At 37.8% G+C, this 21,232-nt stretch overlaps 2 protein-coding genes across 2 annotated transcripts; one reads left to right on the forward strand and one right to left on the reverse strand.

Annotated features, from left to right (window-relative positions):
• Positions 1–1,799: 1,799 nt before the first annotated feature.
• On the reverse strand, positions 1,800–8,358 carry LOC130571527 (keratin, type I cytoskeletal 19-like). Its single transcript, XM_057362566.1, has 9 exons — positions 8,061–8,358; positions 4,198–5,406; positions 3,813–3,895; positions 3,215–3,371; positions 2,973–3,134; positions 2,670–2,795; positions 2,335–2,555; positions 2,090–2,103; positions 1,800–2,006 (listed from the first exon to the last, which is right to left on the reverse strand). The coding sequence occupies exons 2-9, from the start codon at positions 5,185–5,187 to the stop codon at positions 1,951–1,953; spliced, it is 1,809 nt and encodes a 602-aa protein (XP_057218549.1). The 5' UTR covers positions 5,188–5,406; positions 8,061–8,358; the 3' UTR covers positions 1,800–1,950.
• Positions 8,359–18,467: 10,109 nt separating this feature from the next.
• On the forward strand, positions 18,468–21,196 carry LOC130571528 (keratin, type I cytoskeletal 19-like). Its single transcript, XM_057362567.1, has 8 exons — positions 18,468–19,018; positions 19,107–19,189; positions 19,313–19,469; positions 19,656–19,817; positions 20,202–20,327; positions 20,615–20,835; positions 20,922–20,935; positions 21,010–21,196. Exons 1-8 carry the CDS (start codon positions 18,536–18,538, stop codon positions 21,081–21,083), a joined length of 1,320 nt encoding a protein of 439 aa, XP_057218550.1. The 5' UTR covers positions 18,468–18,535; the 3' UTR covers positions 21,084–21,196.
• Positions 21,197–21,232: the final 36 nt, after the last annotated feature.

Below are 21,232 nucleotides of genomic sequence, written 5' to 3' on the forward strand. Positions count from 1 at the left end.
GCACGGAGCGCGCCCTCTAGTTTATCACATAAAAGGTTTCCAACTTAGTATCAGTATTAGTGTGAGGTACATGAGAATTCTCCTGCCCTCTGATACTTCCAGACTTAGCATCAAAGGTCTAAATACAAACAATAAAATAAATTGTGTGTGTATATAGGCTAAGCTGTTAAGCTTAATTTACATCAAAGTATTTATTTAGAACAGGATGTTAGCGCATGTCTGAAAAACATTTTTGGTATAATAAGCACAAAAGTCTGGGACTCGCTGTATCGCACAGGCTGTCCTGCAGTGTCTATTCACAGCCGCAAACCCACTACTGATCAGCACGGGGGTTTTGACCTGCTCCGTTTCCGGCCTGGACCGGTTCCCCCTCCTTAGACGACCTGATTGTCCCAGGCTCCCCATATCGATACCGAACTTAGTGCGTACACCCGATGGATAAAGTCTACTGCAGCCCAGAACCCCTGAGCTCAAACGATCCTCCAGCCTCAGACTCCCAGTAGCTTTAATTACAGGCACGCGTCACTGCACCCGTCAAACACTCGCGGTGTCAGCAAGCGAATTGAATAAAGTGTAGTGAACGGAGCGCGCCCTCTAGTTTATAATATAAAAGTTTTAAACTTAGTATCAGTATTAGTGTGCGGTACATGAGAGTTCTCCTGCCCTCCAATATTACCAGCTTCATCATTAAAGTTCTCAAAACAAATAAAAACATTTGTACATATATAAGCTAAAGTCTCATTTAAATGAAAGAATTTATTTAGAACAGGCTGTTAGCGCATGTCTGAAAAACATGTTTTGCTGTAATAAGCACAAAAGTCTGGGTCTCGCTGTATCGCACAGGCTGTACTGCAGTGTCTATTCACAGGCGCGATCCCACTACTGATCAGCACGGGGGTTTTGACCTGCTCCGTTTCCGGCCTGGACCGGTTCACCCCTCCCTAGACGACCTGATAGTCCCAGGCTCCCCCAGGAACACCATATCGATACCGAACTTAGTGAGGACACCCGATCGACATAGTCCATTGCAGCCCAGAATCCCTGAGCTCAAACGATCCTCCAGGGCGCACCTCTTCACCCGGCGAGCGCTCGAGGTGTCAGCAAGCAAATTGAATAAAGTGTAATGCACTGAGCGCCCTCTAGTGTGTGGCACTATTTTCACAGGCGCGATCCCTACTTAATGGTTCACCCCTCCTTAGATGACCTGTTAGTCCCGGTCTCACTCAGTAGCATCATATCGATACCGAATTTAGTGCGGACACCCGATATACATACTAGTCCACTGCAGCCCAGAACCCCTGAGCTCAAACGATCCATCAGCCTCAGTAGCCTGGAGGCGTGCGCTTGAGGTGTCAGGAATCATATTAAACGTAGTGTAATGAGATCAACGTTTTAAACTTAGTTTGTAGACAACGTGCAAAGTTGCAAAACATGCTTCCTTTGCTGATCTGTAATATTTTATTATTTGCAGTGTGCTTTACAATTACTTTTCAACTCCTTGCAAAAGCATCACATTCCCAAATGATATTCATTTTCAGTGGACTACGTGAGAGTTGTGTCCTCTAATATTGCACTATAGGTTCAACACATTTAAATTCTAATGTTAAAAAATGATGGCTTAATGAGAATGTCACGTTGTCCGCATATAAAATAATAATGGGTTCTAATGCGTTCTATTGTCTTTTGTTGCGTCTTTTTTTATATATATAAAGAATTTAAAAATAAAACGTGTAAACAAAAATCACAGAATATATTGTTTGAGATAAAGTTGATAAACAAAGAGAAAAAACATAATGGGATTGAACTTTATTAAGGATCACACATCAGAAATGTCAGTCTGTTGCCTTGAAGTGGCTTAATAGTGATTGGTAAATCCAGTACATAGCAAGCAAGACCCTGCCATGCATTCTTGTGTTTATATTGATTGCTGTATTATAAGACTTGTTTACATCAGACTATTTTTTCCACAGGCATCCCACACACATTGGTCGAGGTACACTGTCCACCTATAAGGGGAAAAGATAAATGTTTAAGCATAACATATATTACCCCAATACATATATTTGAAATATATATATGTCAAAATTACCTTCTCCTTGAGTCCTAGAAAAAGAAAAACATTGGAAAAGCAATAAGTATCAGTGAAAAAACTAAAAACCCATGACATAAGGTTCTGTCATTTAGAGGCTTAGTTCCCCCACAGTTCACCAAATTTTGATTCATTGGTGAATCACCAAATGATTTATAATGTACTGTGATTATAATAATGTATAGCGCAAATGGAACAACATGTCAACAATTTCATTTTGGGTTAAAAGAAATAAATGCACTTACCTGATGTCCTGATTTTCCAGCAGGCACCTGTAGGTGGCGATCTCCTTCTCCAGGCGGCTCTTGATGTCCAGCAGTGCAGCATAGTCTTTGCCCTGTTGCTCAATGCCAGTGTGCACCTGACACAGTTCTGCTTCCAGCATGTTGATATGCTTCTGGAATTCAGCTAACATCGCACCATACCGAGCCTCTGTGTCTGCCAGTGAACATTGCAGTGCTCCTTTCTGTGTTGATGAAGAGAACTCAATATCCCAACATCAATCCCCTTATATCCCTTATAAGCATATCTCCTTTCATTCTCAAATCTTTCTGCATTTCCTCTATGTCTCTCATCTTACCTTGTTGATTTGAGACTGTAGTTCGATCTCCAGGCACTGCAATGTGCGTCGCAAATCTGCAATCTGTGACCTGGAGGTTTCCATGCACTCTGTGTTGCCGGTCACATCTTTGCACAGTTCCGCTGTCTTTTAAAGAGAATCAGAAGCACACAAACAGCATATTAAAAAAAATGTAGATGCCACATCTAGTCACAATGTGATGTTTAACTGCATTATCACTACTGGAAGCTACATACTGTAATATTCAGGGAAATGAAACATACAATAAAGGATTCTTAATGGAAAAAGCTGAACAAATCTCACCTTCTCTCTGAACCAGCACTCCTGCTTCTTGCGGTGTTTGTCTATAATGGTCTCATAATGACAACGTATTTCTTCCAAAACTTGTTTCAGGTCTTGCTGTGGAGCAGCATCCACTTCCACACACACTGTCTGTGATAACTGACAAATCAGTGCCTCCACATCCTGTAACCACACAAGGTGAACTCAGATCTTTGACCAGCACAACGGCTTCTGATTTAAAAGAGAGATTTTAAAAAGCAAACCTCCTGGTGTTTCTTTTTCAAGAATGCAAGTTCTTCCTCCAAAAGGCAGATCTGTGCCTCCAGGTCGGTTTTTGACAGGCATGTCTTTTCCAGTATGCAACGCAGATTAGCAATGTCTGCCTCCACACACTGACGCATGGCTGACTCATGGTCAAATCTAAACGGTGGAGAGGTCAGATGTGGAAAATCAATCAATGTTTAAATCACCATGTCAAAAGTTATTTAGCGCTGTCTCAATACATATATTTAAAGTGGTAGTTCACCTAAACATGAAAACTCTGTCATGATTTACTCACCCTCATGTCATTTCAAACCTGTATGACTTTATTTCTTCAGCAGAACACAAAAGAAGATATTTTGAAGAAAGTTAGTAACCGAACAGCGCTGGCACCCGTTCACTTCTATTGTATAGACACAAAACAAATGCAAGTCAATGGGTGCCAGTTACCAACATTCTTCAAAATATCTTCTTTTATGCTCTGCAGGAGAAAAAGAGCCAAACGGGAATGAAATGACATGAGGGTGAGTAAATCATGACAGAATTTTCATTTTTGTGTGAACTATCAAAGGGTAATCTCATTATTGTAAGGGAACTCACTTTATTCTGAAATCATCAGCAGCCAATTTAGCATTGTCGATCTGCAGGATGATGTTGGCATTTTTGATGGTAGCCTCGCGTATCTATAATTTGAAAACATTAGTATAAAATGTATAAATATAGATGTTATATTACTGTGAAACAAACAATTAATGGAATTGATACACAGATCTAGAAACATTTAGACACACAACAAAGCAATTCTTGTTTTGTATATTCTGACTACTGTTGCTTTTGTCTTTCCATATATCAGGACACAAATGTGCAATATTCTTATACAATAGAACGATATTTTTGAATTGTAATGAATTGTATTGTATTGCATTTGCTCAATGACGTTTCTAAGGGATTTTGCCACCTGTTTTGCTGTTTGTTAGAATTGTACCTTTTCTTGCAGACAGTGGATGGTGTTCAAGAAGCAGCTGTAGTCCCTCTGACAGATGGGTCTTTTCTTCTCATAGTAGTCCCGGATCATCTTCTCCAGATTGGCATTGGAAGCCTCCAGAGATCGCACCTTCTCCAGATAGCAAGCCAGACGGTCGTTCAGGTTCTGCATGGTGACCTTCTCAGACGTCTGGAGGTAGTCATAATCCATGTCATGGCATCCACCAGCCATGGTTCTTGAACCAAATCCACCATGGCATGCACCAATTTTATATGGCAGGCACGGAGAGCAAGTAATTGGACAATAAGTACAGGTGGAGATGCGGGTGCTTCCTCCACAGCCATACACACTGTGTGCTTTCCTACCACAATGACGAGGAATTATTATAGACTTTGATGTCACGGAGCAGGGCTTTGGGCAGGTTATCAAGCAGGGCACAGGGTGGGTCTTGGGGCAGATGTCAAGGTAGGTTTTCGGGCAGGAGGAGGTCTTCTTGTAGGAGTCCGGGCAGGTCTTCACGCAGGTGTCAGGGCAGATTTTGGGGCAGGTTACGGAACAGGTCTTTATGCAGGGGTCAGAGCAGGTCTTCACGCAGGTGTCAGGGCAGGTTATGGAACAGGTCTTCACACAGGTCTCAGGGCAGGTCTTCATGCAGGTGTCAGGGTAAGTCTTGACGCAGGGGTCAGAGCAGGTCTTCACGCAGGTGTCAGGGCAGGTTATGGAGCAGGTCTTCACACAGGTCTCAGGGCAGGTCTTCATGCAGGTGTCAGGGTAAGTCTTGACGCAGGGGTCAGAGCAGGTCTTCACGCAGGTGTCAGGGCAGGTTATGGAACAGGTCTTCACACAGGTCTCAGGGCAGGTCTTCACACAGGTGTCAGGGTAAGTCTTTACGCAGGTGTCAGAGCAGGTCTTCACGAAGGTGTCAGGACCGGTTCTCATACAGGTCTTGGAGATGGTCTCGGGGAAGGTTGAGCAGACAGAAAATGACATGGTCGATGGATTCAGAGATCAAATGAACCAAGTGAAGTACTGCTGGAGTTGTCCTAAAGACGATGTTGACTTTGAGCCCAGTTCAGTTTTCTTATATAGTAGGATCTGAAGAGGCGGATCCTACAATTTGCTGTCAGGAGGAGGAGGGTGTGAGCATACCAGACCCTGCTGCCACCACCAGCAGTGTTGACACTGGGAAACTCATGTTCAGTTTACACCCTAGTGAGAAAATTACAAAGGAATGTCTATTTGTATGTTTTGGTATGCATTCCTTCAATGTTCTAAGAACTAGACAACTAGCAAAAATTTATGAGTAAGTTTTAGGAATTCTGACTCTTTAATGACAGCTCAAAGTGGGGTTTGATATCACGTGCATGGTATGTGACAGTCATTAAAAAAATTCCATATCAACTCATTTCACACAGACACTTTTCAAAAGATTGATAAATTATACCACTGTAAGACCTAACATATTTGTTTACTTAAAAAATCAAGTAATGATAAATAAAAAATCTTAGTTCATAAAACTTGTTAACCTACAATATCCAAACATTTAAAAAGTGCAATGAACTTCAAATTGTTCAATTATCAGTATACAATGCTAAGGGGAAATTTTGTCAAAAACAAAAAAGAATTGATGGGGCATTTGAACAGTGGTTAAAATCTTATTGATGTTGCTTTACAATTACATACTTTTCTGTGAAGTCCTCATTCAGGTGATTTGGTAAACATGGACCCTATTTATGTGTCAAAAAATGCATATTTATGTGTATTTCATTCAATTACAGTCAGTCATGAATTCCTTCAATACTTTGTGTTATATCATTAAATAAGCAAAATGTTAAGTTAACTTAACAGTTTAAGTTCAATCTGCATAAGCATAAGGTTTACCTAAATACAGGTTTTGGGAGACTCAACTCAAAGTACATGAGTAGTGTTAACTTAGGGTTTTCACTGTAAAAACATACACACATTTTCATTTTTACTTGAAAGAATGATAGCACAGCGTATAACATGAATGACAGTACAATAAATCATTTTACATACAAAAATATCCTGATTATACGTACACTGTTGCTAACCTACATAACTTAATAAATACATAAAGATGACTATCGTGTTATTTTTTTATTATTTATAAAGTCAAGCATACCAACATTAATAGAGCCTTCTCTCTAACACCTAGACTAGAGAATAAAAAGGTAACAATGTGAAACTAAAATAAAAGGATACATTTATTTAATGTCTTTCGATGATGTGGTATCATAAAGAGAATTGTATCATTATTAGCTGGTGAGTGTAGCTGCTTTACCTTTATTACAGCATTCGAAATGTAATTATTGTGCTTAAAATAAGACGTAAGGTGATGTGTCAGAATCATAATACTCCATACCTTTGTGTGCACCTTTTAAAAACAGCTACTTAAGTAATAATTAGTTGTCATCTACCTAATTACGCCAATATTTTCAGGCTGGCCACACCCATGTTTTTAAGTTTTTCTTTTGTCAGGTGTCCTTAATGTACAATGTACTGTATGTTATACTGTTTATATGAACAAACTCTCTGAATGTAATGTGAAAAAAATCCATGTTAACAGATAAATAAAGATTTAAAAAATAGTTAAGAAGTATAGCTGTACAATATATAGAAAATAATGAAATATTGCAAATGTACATACTGTGCATATTCCAGTAGTGTGTTAAAACAGAATTATTTAAATGTTTCACCAATTTATGTTCAGTCAAAGTTTCAGGTTGATCCAGACAGCATGAGGCTGTCATGTAAATGTTAGTTGTGATATGTTCATGTGTGCGTGCAACACGATCAACAAGCCATTGTGTTCTCATATAATCTTAGAAGCTGTTCAAATGACAATGTCAAATTTGTTTTAATGTACAGCAACAGTACAAACTTTGCAGTTTACTTCCAGAAATTGTGATGCTTTAATTTCCAGAAGTATAAGAAAACATGCACTCTTAAGAAAAAGTGCTAAAAGAAGTGGAAGTGACCTAATTTGTCAATTGTAACCTCTGCATTTAACCCATCCAGAGGGTAGTGAACACACACACAACAAATCATGAACACACATACTGTACACCCGGAGCAGTGGGCAGCTACCATGGCCCTGAGAATCGAACCGGCAACCTTATGGTCAAGATTCCAACTCTCTAACCATTAGGCCACAACTGCCCAATGCAGTAGGTGAACCATTTTAGTCTATGATTCCATAAAAAAATGATAAAAACTAATGTGCACTCTTTAGGCGCAAATGTGTAGTTTTTAAAAGGGTACCACTAGTGACAGCTTTTGTGCTTTTTTATGACAGTAGTATTCTGTTAGATTTGGTTTATATGTTTTTCTCTAAATTAAATTATTAAGATTGTGTCAGTGTGCGTGTTAACCTGATATGTTCACTCTTCAATCATTTGATGATTAAGGACTAATTTATTCCTAAAACAGACGATTTAGAAAAGGGCATAAAGGACTGTCTGACACCATCACTTAATATGGCAATTGTGTCATGTAATAGGGCAGTTTTGTCATTTCATGTGAATGTTAAAAATCTTTAATTTGAGTTCAAAGGCTTTGCATGTGAGTAACGTTAACACCTTTTAAGCACATTTATTTTTAAGAGTGTATGTGACATTATCAATGCTGTATTAAAAAATCATTTAAATTATTTATTGATTATCCTTTACAATAAGTTAAATGTATCAGATGTAAATTAACGTTTTATGTTTTATTGTGTCATAGAAAACAGTTAAATGAGGCTTTATCTACTGTGAAACAAAGAGTTGTGGTAAAAAGGTTACCATGATTTTATCGGAGCCAAAAGAATCTGGTGATGCTAATGCTAATAGGAGTGCTGTTACCTCAACCACTCGCCGGGTGCAGTGGCGCGCGCCTGTAATCCAAGCTACTGGGAGTCTGAGGCTGGAGGATCGTTTGAGCTCAGGGGTTCTGGGCTGCAGTGGACTATGTCGATCGGGTGTCCGCACTAAGTTCGGTATCGATATGGTGTTCCTGGGGGAGCCTGGGACTATCAGGTCGTCTAAGGAGGGGTGAACCGGTCCAGGCCGGAAACGGAGCAGGTCAAAACCCCCGTGCTGATCAGTAGTGGGATCGCGCCTGTGAATAGACACTACAGTACAGCCTGTGCGATACAGCGAGACCCAGACTTTTGTGCTTATTATACCAAAACATGTTTTTAACACATGCGCTAACAGCCTGTTCTAAAAAAATTCATTTAAATGAGACTTTAGCTTATATATGCACAAATGTCTTTATTTGTTTTGAGAACTTTAATGATGAAGCTGGTAATATTGGAGGGCAGGAGAACTCTCATGAACCTCACACTAATACTGATACTAAGTTTAAAACTTTTATGTCATAAACTAGAGGGCGCTCTCCGTGCACTACATTTTAGTTTATTCAATTCGCTTGCTGACACCTCAAACACTTGCCGGGTGCAGTGGCGCGCGCCTGTAATTCAAGCTACTGGGAGTCTGAGGCTGGAGGATCGTCGATATGTCGATCGGGTGTCCGCACTAAGTTCGGTATCGATATGGTGCTCCTGGGGGAGCCCGGGACTACCAGGTCGCCTAAGGAGGGTTGAACCGGTCCGGAGCGGATCAAAACCCCCGTGCCGATCAGTAGTGGGATCGCGCCTGTGAATAAACACTGCGAGACCCAGACTTTTGTGTTTTCCCTCTTAAAAAAGTGAACGTTGTGCTCAGTCACAAGAACCGTTCTGTGGTTATTAACCATGACAGTCGGTTCTTTCATGCAGCTTTCTGGTGTATATATTTCCACACATTGATGATGACTATCTTTATTTGACGTATTTGCAGATGATGGGGTGGACCACATAAAAAATAAGTGCACTTCGACTATCCCAAAGACAATAACAAGTCATTTTTTAGTAAGCGCAGTATAGTTTTTATTTGAATTTATGCGCATCAATCTGTGGTTTTTTTTCAGTATTTCCTCTAAAATTAAATGGCTGTCTATATTACAGGAGATGTAGGATTCCTTACTGGACAGCAGTGGGGAGTGTGGTATTGCTTTATTCTCAGTTTTATTCTCAGAGTTAAACTTTTATTTGTAAAACAAACGGTGATACATTACTGCAGGTAAATAAGACAGTTTTGCAGGTTCTTTGTATCTTATTCATTGTAAAACTCTGATTTCATAGTCATTCCTCGCCGTACCTTGATAGCACACAAATATCTCAAAGACGTCTATTTGATGTCTGCATTTACATCTGTAAGACATCTGCAAGACAGGCTAGTTTGCTCATCTGCAATACCTCTTGGAGAGGTCTGCTGTCAGATGTCATAGAGACATCAAGATATCTGTAAGACGTTTATGATTTAGAATTTATTTTAAACTGCTCTTTCTAAGATGTTTATTAGATGTTTTTACACAGCAGATGTTTAGCAGACTTACCTGTGCCGGGATATGCTTTTTTGACAAATTGTTTCTCTCTGATAAAGTTGTTTCTTTCATTTATGATTTACAATTATAAACATGTTAAAAAATGTTAATGTAGCATATCAGCGAATACCTATACCGATATCTAAATTTCAGTTGCTTGACCGTTTATACTGCTCTGTATAATTCCTATACTTTATTTCGATGTTATAACTCTTTTTGATGTCTTTGGATTGGTAAATGTGATTCAATTCGCTTGCTGACACCTCAAGCGCTCGCCGGATGCAGTAGCGTGCGCCTGTAATCCAAGCTACTGGGAGTCTGAGGCTGGAGGATCCCCAGCAAGCAATAGCCATCATTTCAACGTCTCGGTTAAGTATAGACCATAAACTACAAAACGCCGCAAGCATTTACACGTTTCAGATAATGTCAGTGTGACAAGACTAAAACATGACCAGACCTTCACTATTTCATACTTAAGCACATGCACTGTAAGAAATGTCCCCGTAAATTTACAGTATAGTACTGGCAGCAGTGGTTCCAGCCATTTACTGTAATTTTACAGGTTTGTAACCGTGTTTTTCATTTTACAGTTGTGTTGTAATTCCACAGTAAAGTACTGGCAGCTATTTACCGCAATTGTACAGTTTTCTGTTTTACGGCTGTACTGTAATTTCACAGTAATGGCTATGCTATTTTATATTTACTCTACTGCCCAGATAGCAAATAAATACCTTATTTCTCCCAGAAATGGGCCATAGTGCCACCACAACTATCTAACTCACCCACAACTGGCCCAATATAATAATATATTGAATAATTGGAAAAAATACAGAAACCAAGCAAATGCAAGTATTGTGTTTGTGTTGACAACAAAATCTACTCGAATGCAGCAAAATAAATATAATGTCAAAAGAGGTGCCAAAAAACAATCACACTAACATTTAGACAACAGAAAAAAGCAACAAAGACAAAGTCACACAATACAACAGAAACAGAAACATACCATGTAAACTACGCAACAAATAATGTTAAACAATAAACTAAAATCAACACATACTGTAAATACTAACACAATACAAAAAACACAGCAACAATAAACTAAGCACTAAATTCATATATTAAGGATTAAATTAAAGCAATGTAAAAGATTTAGTGCATAAAACATATAATAACAGAAACAATAAACAAACTGAATGAACAAACAAGAGAAATTGACAAAAAGTATGTTTACAGATGTGCAAATATGTATTAAACAAATAAATTACAAACAACACTGTAAAAGATGAAAACAGTTAGATGAAAACCAAGTTTAGTAAGTTTTTTTTACGTCAAACTCAGTCATCTGTGCACATGAAATACTTCTTACTGCCTCTAGAATAAAAGCATACAAATACGGAGTTAAAAATATGGTTAAATAACCCCAGAAGAGCCCAGAAGCGTTAGAGAAGGCATTAATTGTAGTTAAGACTGGAGAAACTTGCTCTTTATCCTTTAAGAATAAAGTGGTATCATCTGCTAATTGTGAGATTCGAATCTCCCTGTTAAAGACATCAAGGCCAGCAAAGTTATTATTGTGCAAAATATTTATGGATAACGTTTCTACAACAAATAAAAATAAAAAGGGGCTTTACAGTGTTGAAGGCCTTATAAAAATCCAGGAATAAAATAGTTGCATCAGACTTGAATTCATCTCTATAATCAATAAGATCCAGAACAAGTCGAGTATTACAACTAATATGATGACTTTTCATAAAACCGGTCTGTGTTTCGTTGATGATATGATGTAAATGTTGTTTTAATCTCTTGGCGAATATGGAAGCGATTAATTTATAATAAAAATTAAGAAGAGCTATAGGGCGCCAATTATCAATTATAGTTACATCTTTGTCTGGTTTGGGAATGAGAGACATTACCCCTTGTTTCGGAGTCATTGTTCCAATTTTAATACATTCTTGAAGCATTAAGAAAAAAGGTTGTTCTAAAAACTCCCAAAACTGTATGAAAAATTCTAAAGTAAGGCCATCGGAGCCAGGCGACTTCCCCCTTTTCATTGATTTCATTGCATCTCTAATTTCATTTAAGGAAACAGGAGCCTCACATGACTTAAATTCATCACTTATTTGAGGTATATAGTTCTTAATCTGTTGTAGGTATGACTTACTTTGGTTTGCCTGGAAATCAGGGGAGTACAGGTTCCTATAAAAATTAGTAACAAATTTCTCAATTTCTTCAGGGTGTTTAGAAACGGAATTGTTAATTTGTAATGCAGCGATGCTTTTCCTTTTAAAATTCGTTTTCTCAAGTGAGAAAAAGAAGCTCGTATTTTTCTCTCCTTCCTCAATCCATCTCGCTGTAGATCTAACGACGGCACCTTTAACTATTTCTAAATATACTGTATATGGTCTAATTCCAATTGCAAAGTTTTTAACTGACTAATTTCTGTAACAGAGAGACTTTCTTTTTTGATAAAGGAATTTATTTTAATTAGCAAGTCGGCTTCTCTATCAGCATTAACCACTTTTAAAGCTTTAGATCTCTTTATTGCTAGTAATCTTGCTTTATATTTAAAATATTCCCATTTAGCACCATGAGACTCCAATTCATTATTTGAAAAAAATCCTTTAACTAATCCCTTGATTTGATCATTAAAAATGTTATCTTTTAGCAGATTATTATTCAGTTTCCAGTAACCACGCAAAGTACTTTCCCTGTGTTTTGTCTGCAAAATCATCTTAATTACTAAGTGGTCAGAGAATGGAGCATATTGGTGACTGACATCAAACACATATTGCAGTAACTGTTGAGAAATAAAAAAAGTCTATTCTAGATTTAGAGGACAAGAAATTATTACTCCAAGTATATTCCTTTACAACAGGATGATAATAGCGCCATGCATCTGCAATATGAAAATAATCACACAAAGTACAGATAATATTGTTTGTGAGGCCCATTTAAGGAAATCTATCCGCTGAATTATCCAACACATCATTAAAATCCCCAGCAATAATAATAAAAGCTTGTTGATATTTATTTTTCAAAGCTTCAATATTCCTCTGTAGTAAGAGAATAAGAGACTTGTTGGCAGATCTTAATTTGTGGCCATATATATTACATATTATAAAGTAGCATTATCAAGTTTAGTGACAAGAATAACAAACTGGGGAACAGCCCCTGTATACTTTTTCTGTTGCTTTTTATTTAAAGCCTGCTTTTGACATTTTTCTATATATTTTTTTATATATATGCGTCTAAATTAATAATCTTCATTTATTAACTTCCGTTGAATTTATGTAGGCTATGATCGGTGTATTTCCAGTTCTTTTTGTCAAAACGTCATACAACATTTGCTTTCCTCCAAGTTGATATTAAAAAAAATTTCATTCAGTTTCAGTGTCTTTCATACAGTGTCTTTCATGTATTTTAGTTCAGTTCAATTTATTATCTTTGAAAAAGCTATGCGAAATATGCAATGCTGTCCTCGAAACGAACATTTAGAATTGTTAAACTTGAGACTTCAAAACGGCAGCGCGCACTGGATGAAAAGCTTTGTATCTACAACTCGCAGGTATTGCGCACCGATGGACAGGATTTAACTAGATTTTTTATTGTGTTATAGTTAAAAATGTCTGGCTCTTTAATGTTAATCAATGAAAATGGCAGTGCGCGGCTGACGTGTGCGGACATGGATTTCTTCACGCACTCGTTATGTGCGAATCAGTGTTGTGCAAGTTACTTCCAAACTGTAATACATTACATATTACTTGTTACTGTTATTTGAAAGTAATCCCTTACCTTACAATATTACTGTCTCAGAATTGTAATATGTTACATGACTCCTGAATTACTTTTGAGTTACTTTCACCAAAATAACTACAGAAGTAGAACTTAACATTGTAAAATAAGTCTTTGTATTTTTGCATTTTCAAAATACAAAATACTTTTTGCCAATCAACCTCTTTAGACTGCTGATTTCTTGAATTAACTAGGCAATACACAAATAAATACAAAAAAATACTAAGATTAAATGCATTTAAATTAAAAATACTATTACAATAATTAATAATAGTATTTTGTACTTCAAATGGATGTGTTTGAATACACTGCCCATCCATGCAGTCTTATAAGGATTGGAAAAAAGTATTTCAGTTTGAAAATGCAAAAATACTAAGATTAAACACATTTAAATACAAAATACAATTAATTTTTTTCAAAGGTATTTAAATACAAAATAGTCCCATCTCATCACTGAACTAGGTAATATAGAATTCTATGCGTTCTATGCGTAAGTCATCATGCGTTAGTTTACCTCGTCATTGCTGCTGGTCACAGGGATCTTGCTAACTAGCTTCCTGAAAGCAGCCCAATGACCCCTCAAAACCCGCCCAAAGGGAATGAAAACTAGCCCAATTATTTTCCGGTGTCAAATCAAAGTTAGCAACTGCCAAAAGACGTTTCTATTGCTATATTTACTTATCTGAATGGTTTCCTATGTATTGTATATATTTTTTGTTCTGATGAACTCAAAATATGTTTTGAGGGATTTAGGAAAGCAAACAATTCTGGGTCACCTTTGACTACCATTATATTTTTTCTGCTATGGTAGTCAATGATGCCAAAGAATTTTCAGTTGCTAACATTCTACCAAATATCTTTGTGTTCAACCGAACAAAGAAATTTATACAGGTTTGGAACAATAATCCATAACAGAATTTTCGTTTTTGGGTGGAGTGTCCCTTTAAAAAAGATCCCATGTGTGCTCGAGGCCAAGCATGGAAATGGACGAGAAACGTGTTTTCTCTTCGTAAGACATGCAAAAACTTGCTTAAGAAATAAGCATGGTTAAATGTATTGCATATGTATAATGTGTACAAGCATGTCAATGTTTTACTTGTTCTAGACTGCGTATAACTGCTCAAACGTGATATTTGGCAGCCGGAAAAATCAACTGTTGTACACTCACGAGTGATTTCTTTCATTGTGCAACGTGACATTGCACCTTAAGAAACATTGGTAAAAGCATAATACCACCGCTATATTTCCTCGCTGAGCTCCCGCATCCCTCCCTGTACTGTAGCCTGCTTGTCAGACACTCGTTCCCCACACTTTTGAGAACGAGCCTGTCCTGGAGTTGCCAGGTATTCATCTGAGTATGAATACACATTAAGAATCTCATCAATTAACATTTATCCTTAGAATATAAATAAACATTTTGGCGGCCGTAGTACATTATGAAAGCATACCAAAAACCCGCGGCTCCATAATTTTTCCCGCAACTGCATTTTCAAAATAGCCCAATTGTGCGGGAAAATCGCCACCCTGGCAACACTGGCGCTTACAGCGTACCGGGCGGGGCCAATAGCCTCGGACCTTTAGCTCAGAGACTGAAATCATGGCGCGTTATGATACAAAATAGTTCCACCAGCCAGAGGGAGATGAATGACACAACACGCGTCTATTCACGAACAGGAAATAGAACTTACTTGCGGGAGTTTTGATTTGTTAATGTCTCGCGGGTGAAAAGTTTGTTGTAACACAAGCGTTAATGAACATGTACCGAGTAAAATATTACTGAAAATTGATTAGTAATGCCTTACACTACTGCGTTACAGCAAAAAGTAATGTCACTGTAATGCATTACTTTTGTAACGCATTACTCCCAACACTGGTGCGAATGTGCCGCTTTTACAAGTATGATTTGGTTAGCCTACCATGTTGCATATACAGGTTTTCCGCGATTATCTTGGATAAAAAAGTAAATTGTTAAAACTTAAACTTGAGAAGAAAACTGGGGCATGGCGGAGTGCCGCTTCTTAACACCAGAAGACCGCACACTGAAACAGAACAGAGCGAGACCTCAACCTATGTGCCGTGTCTCAAACTCGAATTGTCCAACCTGTCAGATTTTCCTACTGCAGGGCAAAATTTAGGCTATAATCTAAACCACATCGACAAAATAAACAGGTAGTATGATTTTACAATGCAAAATACCCTGTCAGATAGTCCTACCAGTTTAAAATGAACACATTAAATAAATTTACATCGTAAATACCCTGTCAGATTATCCTACCAGCATAAAAGAAACATGTATGATTAATTTACAGCGCAATACCCTATAATTGTACTACCAGTACTAAATAAATATGTTTTAACAACGAAAATACACAATCAGATTCCCGTAGCAGTATAAAATAAACAAGTAGGATGATTTTATAGCGCAAGAAAATGACGTAACATTGATGTGCGCATGCCTGGTAGGATAATCTGACGGGTAGGATGAAATTTCGGGACACCAGCCCATTCTAAACCCCCCCACACTAAACATAGCAGCCCCCTCACCCTGGCGTCGACTCTGTCTATGGGCCTTGGTCTGTTCTACAGGATTAAACTGTCTATTGAAATAACAGTATTTTACTCTTGGAAATTGCCAGTTTTTTTAACAGCAATTTTTTACAGTGTGGCTTGTGCAGGTGTGGTTAGGTTGTGGTTAAAACAAATATAGGCTAGTGTTTTGAAAATATTTCAAATGCATAACTTGTAAATGAATTCTTGTTCTTTAATTCTGTTTCTATAATGTTACCTGTTTTAAATAAAAAAAAGTATCTGCAAAACTGGACATTCTATTATCACTCGTTTACCTTAATGTCATTTCAAACCCAAATGCTCTTTCATGAAATTCATAGATTGCATAATATTTGAATAAATATTTGAATTGACCATGAGTTTTACTTTTTTACTGATGCTGATAATCATGAAAAGACAGACATGGTTGTAGTTAGCTATTGTTATCTAATTTGCATTCTAAAAGTCTTAAAATGCACATATACTGTATAGATCAAGGAAGTCAACATTTTTTTGGACATGGGTTTTTCTAAAATCCCTTCGTACTGCCATGGTTGCCTCTTGTGTAGGCCATGAATGATTGCAGAATCTGCACCTCTTCTGTGGCCATCACTCATTTCTGATATGAAACTTCAAAATGTGCATAAAACCAGGGTGGAATCTTGGCTACATCATAACACCTAGGCATTCATCTTTTGCTGGGCCGCTTTAAAAATGGGGGCATAAATTAACAGTATACCCACTTCTCCAGCCACCACTACACCATGGTTTTAAGGTCACTCAGGATCATATATTTGGTTGTGGTTGCCAACCAACTCATGCCTCATGACAGAAATAGCCTATACAATGACTTGATAAATAACACAAAGCCTAATAATATTGATTGGATTTTGCATAACACAATGCCAATCCTGACAATAAGCATATGATGCCCAACACAGAAAAGTGGCTTGTCTACAACAGTAAGTGTTGTCTGTCACTTCCCAGTACTCTTAAAATGTAACCTAAAATCCTTCATCTTAATCTGTAGGTACCCATTACTATAAACAGTACATAATAATGCTAAATTATACCTTTCTGTATCAAATGAATCTCTTATTAAACTGGAATGACCAATTAGTGCACTATTATAATGTTCTAAGCCATTATCATTAAACTACATTTAATCATTTATCCCAAATTATCTCCAGACATGGGTAGGGCTAGAATATTTTTCTCTCTACAGTCACTATTGGAATGGCTGTGGGGCATTTACACACCTAAATAAACAGGACAAAGCAGACATTGTCAAAGGACATCATGCATTATCAAGTCCCTGATGTGAAGACAGTTCATACAAGGGAAATAAATTCTAATGGAACTAAACACAATTGATTATGTGACTTTACATGAGAGACTCACATGCACACAGCGCAACAAATAGGCTATATTTTCTTAAGTGGCATTTCCTTATTGCAGTGCCTTGCATTTTGGATTACTTGGCTATAAGAACATGTCATATAAAGTTATGATACTTGATTTCCACTGTAATATTGGAGCTTTTTACAGCTTGTTGTTCAGTATTGCACTTATTCTTGAATACAAGGCATACAGTAACAACCAGCATACCTGTGGCTAAAGTCAGGGGTTTGATGATCCCAGGGAATGCATACTGATAAAATACCATACATGTAACAGAACCTAATGTTATACATATGTGAATGCCACATCCAGTCTATTTAATTTAACCTTTTGTTTGAGAGTTTGTAGTTTTTTTAAATCATGTTTTGTGCCTTTTTGTGAATGTGTGTAGCTATTTTTATTTAAGGAGTTTTTTTTTAATCCCCTGTTGTACCAACTATTTACAAATGTGCAGGTTCTAGAGTCAAATTGAGCTCTTTACACACTGCAAGAAATGAAGAAAAACCAAAATTACAAAGATTTGGCCAGCAAACAGAACGCCACAAGTGTCCTCTTGATTTCAGATGATTTTTATAGATCACTTTGCAAGGTTTAAGCACTGGTCCAGAATTACTTACGGTTTCGGTTTTTATTTATTTATTAGTAGTATTTTTAAATCTTACTTGTATAATTAAATCTTTAATTTTTTTTATAATATTTTAAATCAGTTATAAATGTTCTGTTTGTTGTATTTTGTTCACACATTTGTGTACTGTTAAAAACTGAAACAGGAAATGCGTCTGGACAAGCATTGAATCAGCATTGTTAACATCATCCAAAGAGCTCTATACTACATAACTTAATACAAATTTATTGTAAAATTTTTCCTCTTTTAAGGACAGACACCCACACACAAACGTTAGTTCATTGCACTCCCTCTGTAAATTTCAGGGTGAGGATATTCCAGAAATTTCCTTGCAGCTTCCTGATCCACAGGTTTCAGCACTCCTTGGCTACACAGACAACTGCACACACACCTTCCTTCCCTCTCCCTCTCCCATCCACAAAACACAGGACCGCCTTTAAGCTTCAACTATAAGAGGGCAAAATTGGCTTTCAAGTTTCCACTTTTGGAAACCTTCTGGAAAACAGTTTCTTGCTGCATCTTTGCGCATCTCAGCATCCATCGACCATGTCGTGCTCTGTCCGTGCATCCTGCCCAAGTCCCAAGACTGTGACTTCAAACTCCATAATCATTGCACGTCGATGTGGTACAGTTCCTCCCTGTGCAACCAAAGCCTACAGCGTGTACGGCTGCGGCGTTAGTGGAAGTGCCCGCATCTCCTCTTTTCGCCAAGGTGGCTGCTTCCCTGACCTGCAGTGCAGAATCGGCAGAAGACAAGGATATTATGCCGGAGTGTGCAGTAGTGGAGGATCTGGAATCATTGCTGGAGGTTGCTATGGCAGGAATGATGACTATCACCAACTGAACGAGAAGTTCACCATGCAGAACCTGAACGACCGTCTGGCTTGCTACCTGGAGAAGGTGCGATCTCTGGAGGCTGCCAATGCCAATCTGGAGCGGCTGATCAGGGAGTATTATGAGAAGAAGAGACCCATCTGTCAGAGGGACTACAGCTGCTACTTTGACACTATCAACTGTCTCCAGGAAAAGGTACAAAGAATTAGCAGAAACATAATGCTATATGTGATAATATACGTCATACACTGATGCATTAATATATCAATGGTCTATATTTTAGATTAAAGATGCTAAAGTCAACATCGCCAACATCCTCCTGCAGATCGACAACTCTAAACTTGCCGCTGATGATTTCAGGATGAAGTGAGTTGTCTTTTTAACAATGCCAAGATCTTTTGAAGTACAGCATGTTGTACACAGATTACATAAGCCATATTTAAATAATGATTCGTATTTTCTTCTTTATCTGACCTATCCACTTATCAGATATGAGCATGAGTTTGCCATGCGCAAATCTGTGGAAGCTGACATCTGTAACCTGCGTCGCTTGTTGGACCAGATGACCTTGACAAAGGCCAATCTGGAGAATCAGATCGAAGGTCTGCTAGAGGATCTGGCATGCTTGAAAACCAACCACCAGGAGGTTTGTTATAGTTACGGGGCCTTGTAACATATGCCAAGTAACTTGGCTTGTGTACAATGGAACAGATCACTCTGCAATCCTACTTTTTTTTTTTTTTTTACTTTTTTGGTTTATGTAAACAGATGAAACAATTGTGAATAATTGTTTCAGTGAAATACCTTTTAATTGAACATTGTATGCTTACAGAATGTGGCAGCACTGATGTGTCAGCTGACCGGCACTGTGTGTGTGGAAGTGGATGCTGCTCCACAGCAAGACCTGAACAAAGTTTTAGAAGAAATCCGTAGCCATTATGAGGCTATAATTGATAAACATCGTGCGGAACATGAGTGCTGGTTCAAAGAGAAGGTGAGATTTGTCTTTGTGTCCCGAATTTGCCATAATACTAATTTGCTTTAATCTCACAAAACATTAAACCGCATAAAATACCAATTCTGTCATCATTTTTTACCCTTATGTTTTTCAAAACCTTTCTTCTATGGAACACAAAAAACATATTTTGAGAAATGACTCTGGTTTGGTGCCATAAAATGATAGTCAATGGGGGGCAGTGTTGTTTGGTTCCCAACATTCTTTAAAATACCTTCTTTTATGTTCTGCATAAGAAAGAAAATCATACAGGTTTGAAATGACATAAGGATAAAATGATAAAAATAGCATGAACTCTCCTTACAATAAATGATCATACATAGTTCTTTAAATCATGTTGTTTGTGTTTTCTGACTCTTTAAGTTGGCACAGCTGTGCCAAGATGTGGCCAGCAACACAGAGTGCATAGAAACCTCCAGATCACAGGTTGCAGATTTGCGACGCACACTGCAGTGCCTAGAGATTGAGCTACAGGCTCAAATCAGCAAGGTAAGAGGGGTGGAAACAGGAAATGTGGAAGAAAGAAAAATTAGATAGATTATGGATGGGGTTTGTTTCATTAAACATAATCTGACCCAAATCCCAAACATTAAATGGCTGTCTTGTGACAGACAGCGATCTAGCTTTAGTCGTCCACTAGGTGGCAGTTGAAATAAACCGTTCGTCACATTCAAGTAGTTTGAAATTTCAGTTCAGTGTCAATGAATTATTGCACTGATAAATTATTTTTTATATAATTTTTTATATATAAATTCTTCTTCTGTTAATTCACATAGAAATCCGCACTGGAGTGTTCACTGGCAGACACAGAGGCTCGGTATGGTGCGATGTTAGCTGAATTCCAGAAGCATATCAACATGCTGGAAGCAGAACTGTGTCAGGTGCGCACTGGCATTGAGCAACAGGGCAAAGACTATGCTGCACTGCTGGACATCAAGAGCCGCCTGGAGAAGGAGATCGCCACCTACAGGTGCCTGCTGGAAAATCAGGACATTAAGTAAGTTCATCTTTTCATTTCCCAGCATCACAATGATATTGGTCTTATTGGTAAACAAACACTAATGTATCTTTTTCCTGTTCTAGGATTCCAGTTCAAGGTAACTAAAACACCTTTTTCTGTGAGGGCGGTGTTGTATGTTATTTATTAAATATATCTGTTTCTCTTCCTCAGGAGGGACATGTTCTTCAACCTACGTGTGCACAACACCTGCTAATACAGTATTCACATGTAAAGAAGTCATATAAAACCACATAAACAAACAATGGAAGGAAGAATCATAGATTTATGCCACCATTAAGCCAATACGGGCCTGCTGGCTGAGAGATTCTTAATGTGTGACCCTTAATAAAGTTCATTACCAATATTTCAATTCTGTTTCTTTGATATTTGTCAA

Source organism: Triplophysa rosa, linkage group LG20 (assembly GCF_024868665.1).
Source record: "Triplophysa rosa linkage group LG20, Trosa_1v2, whole genome shotgun sequence".
NCBI classification, from domain to species: Eukaryota; Metazoa; Chordata; class Actinopteri; order Cypriniformes; family Nemacheilidae; genus Triplophysa; species Triplophysa rosa.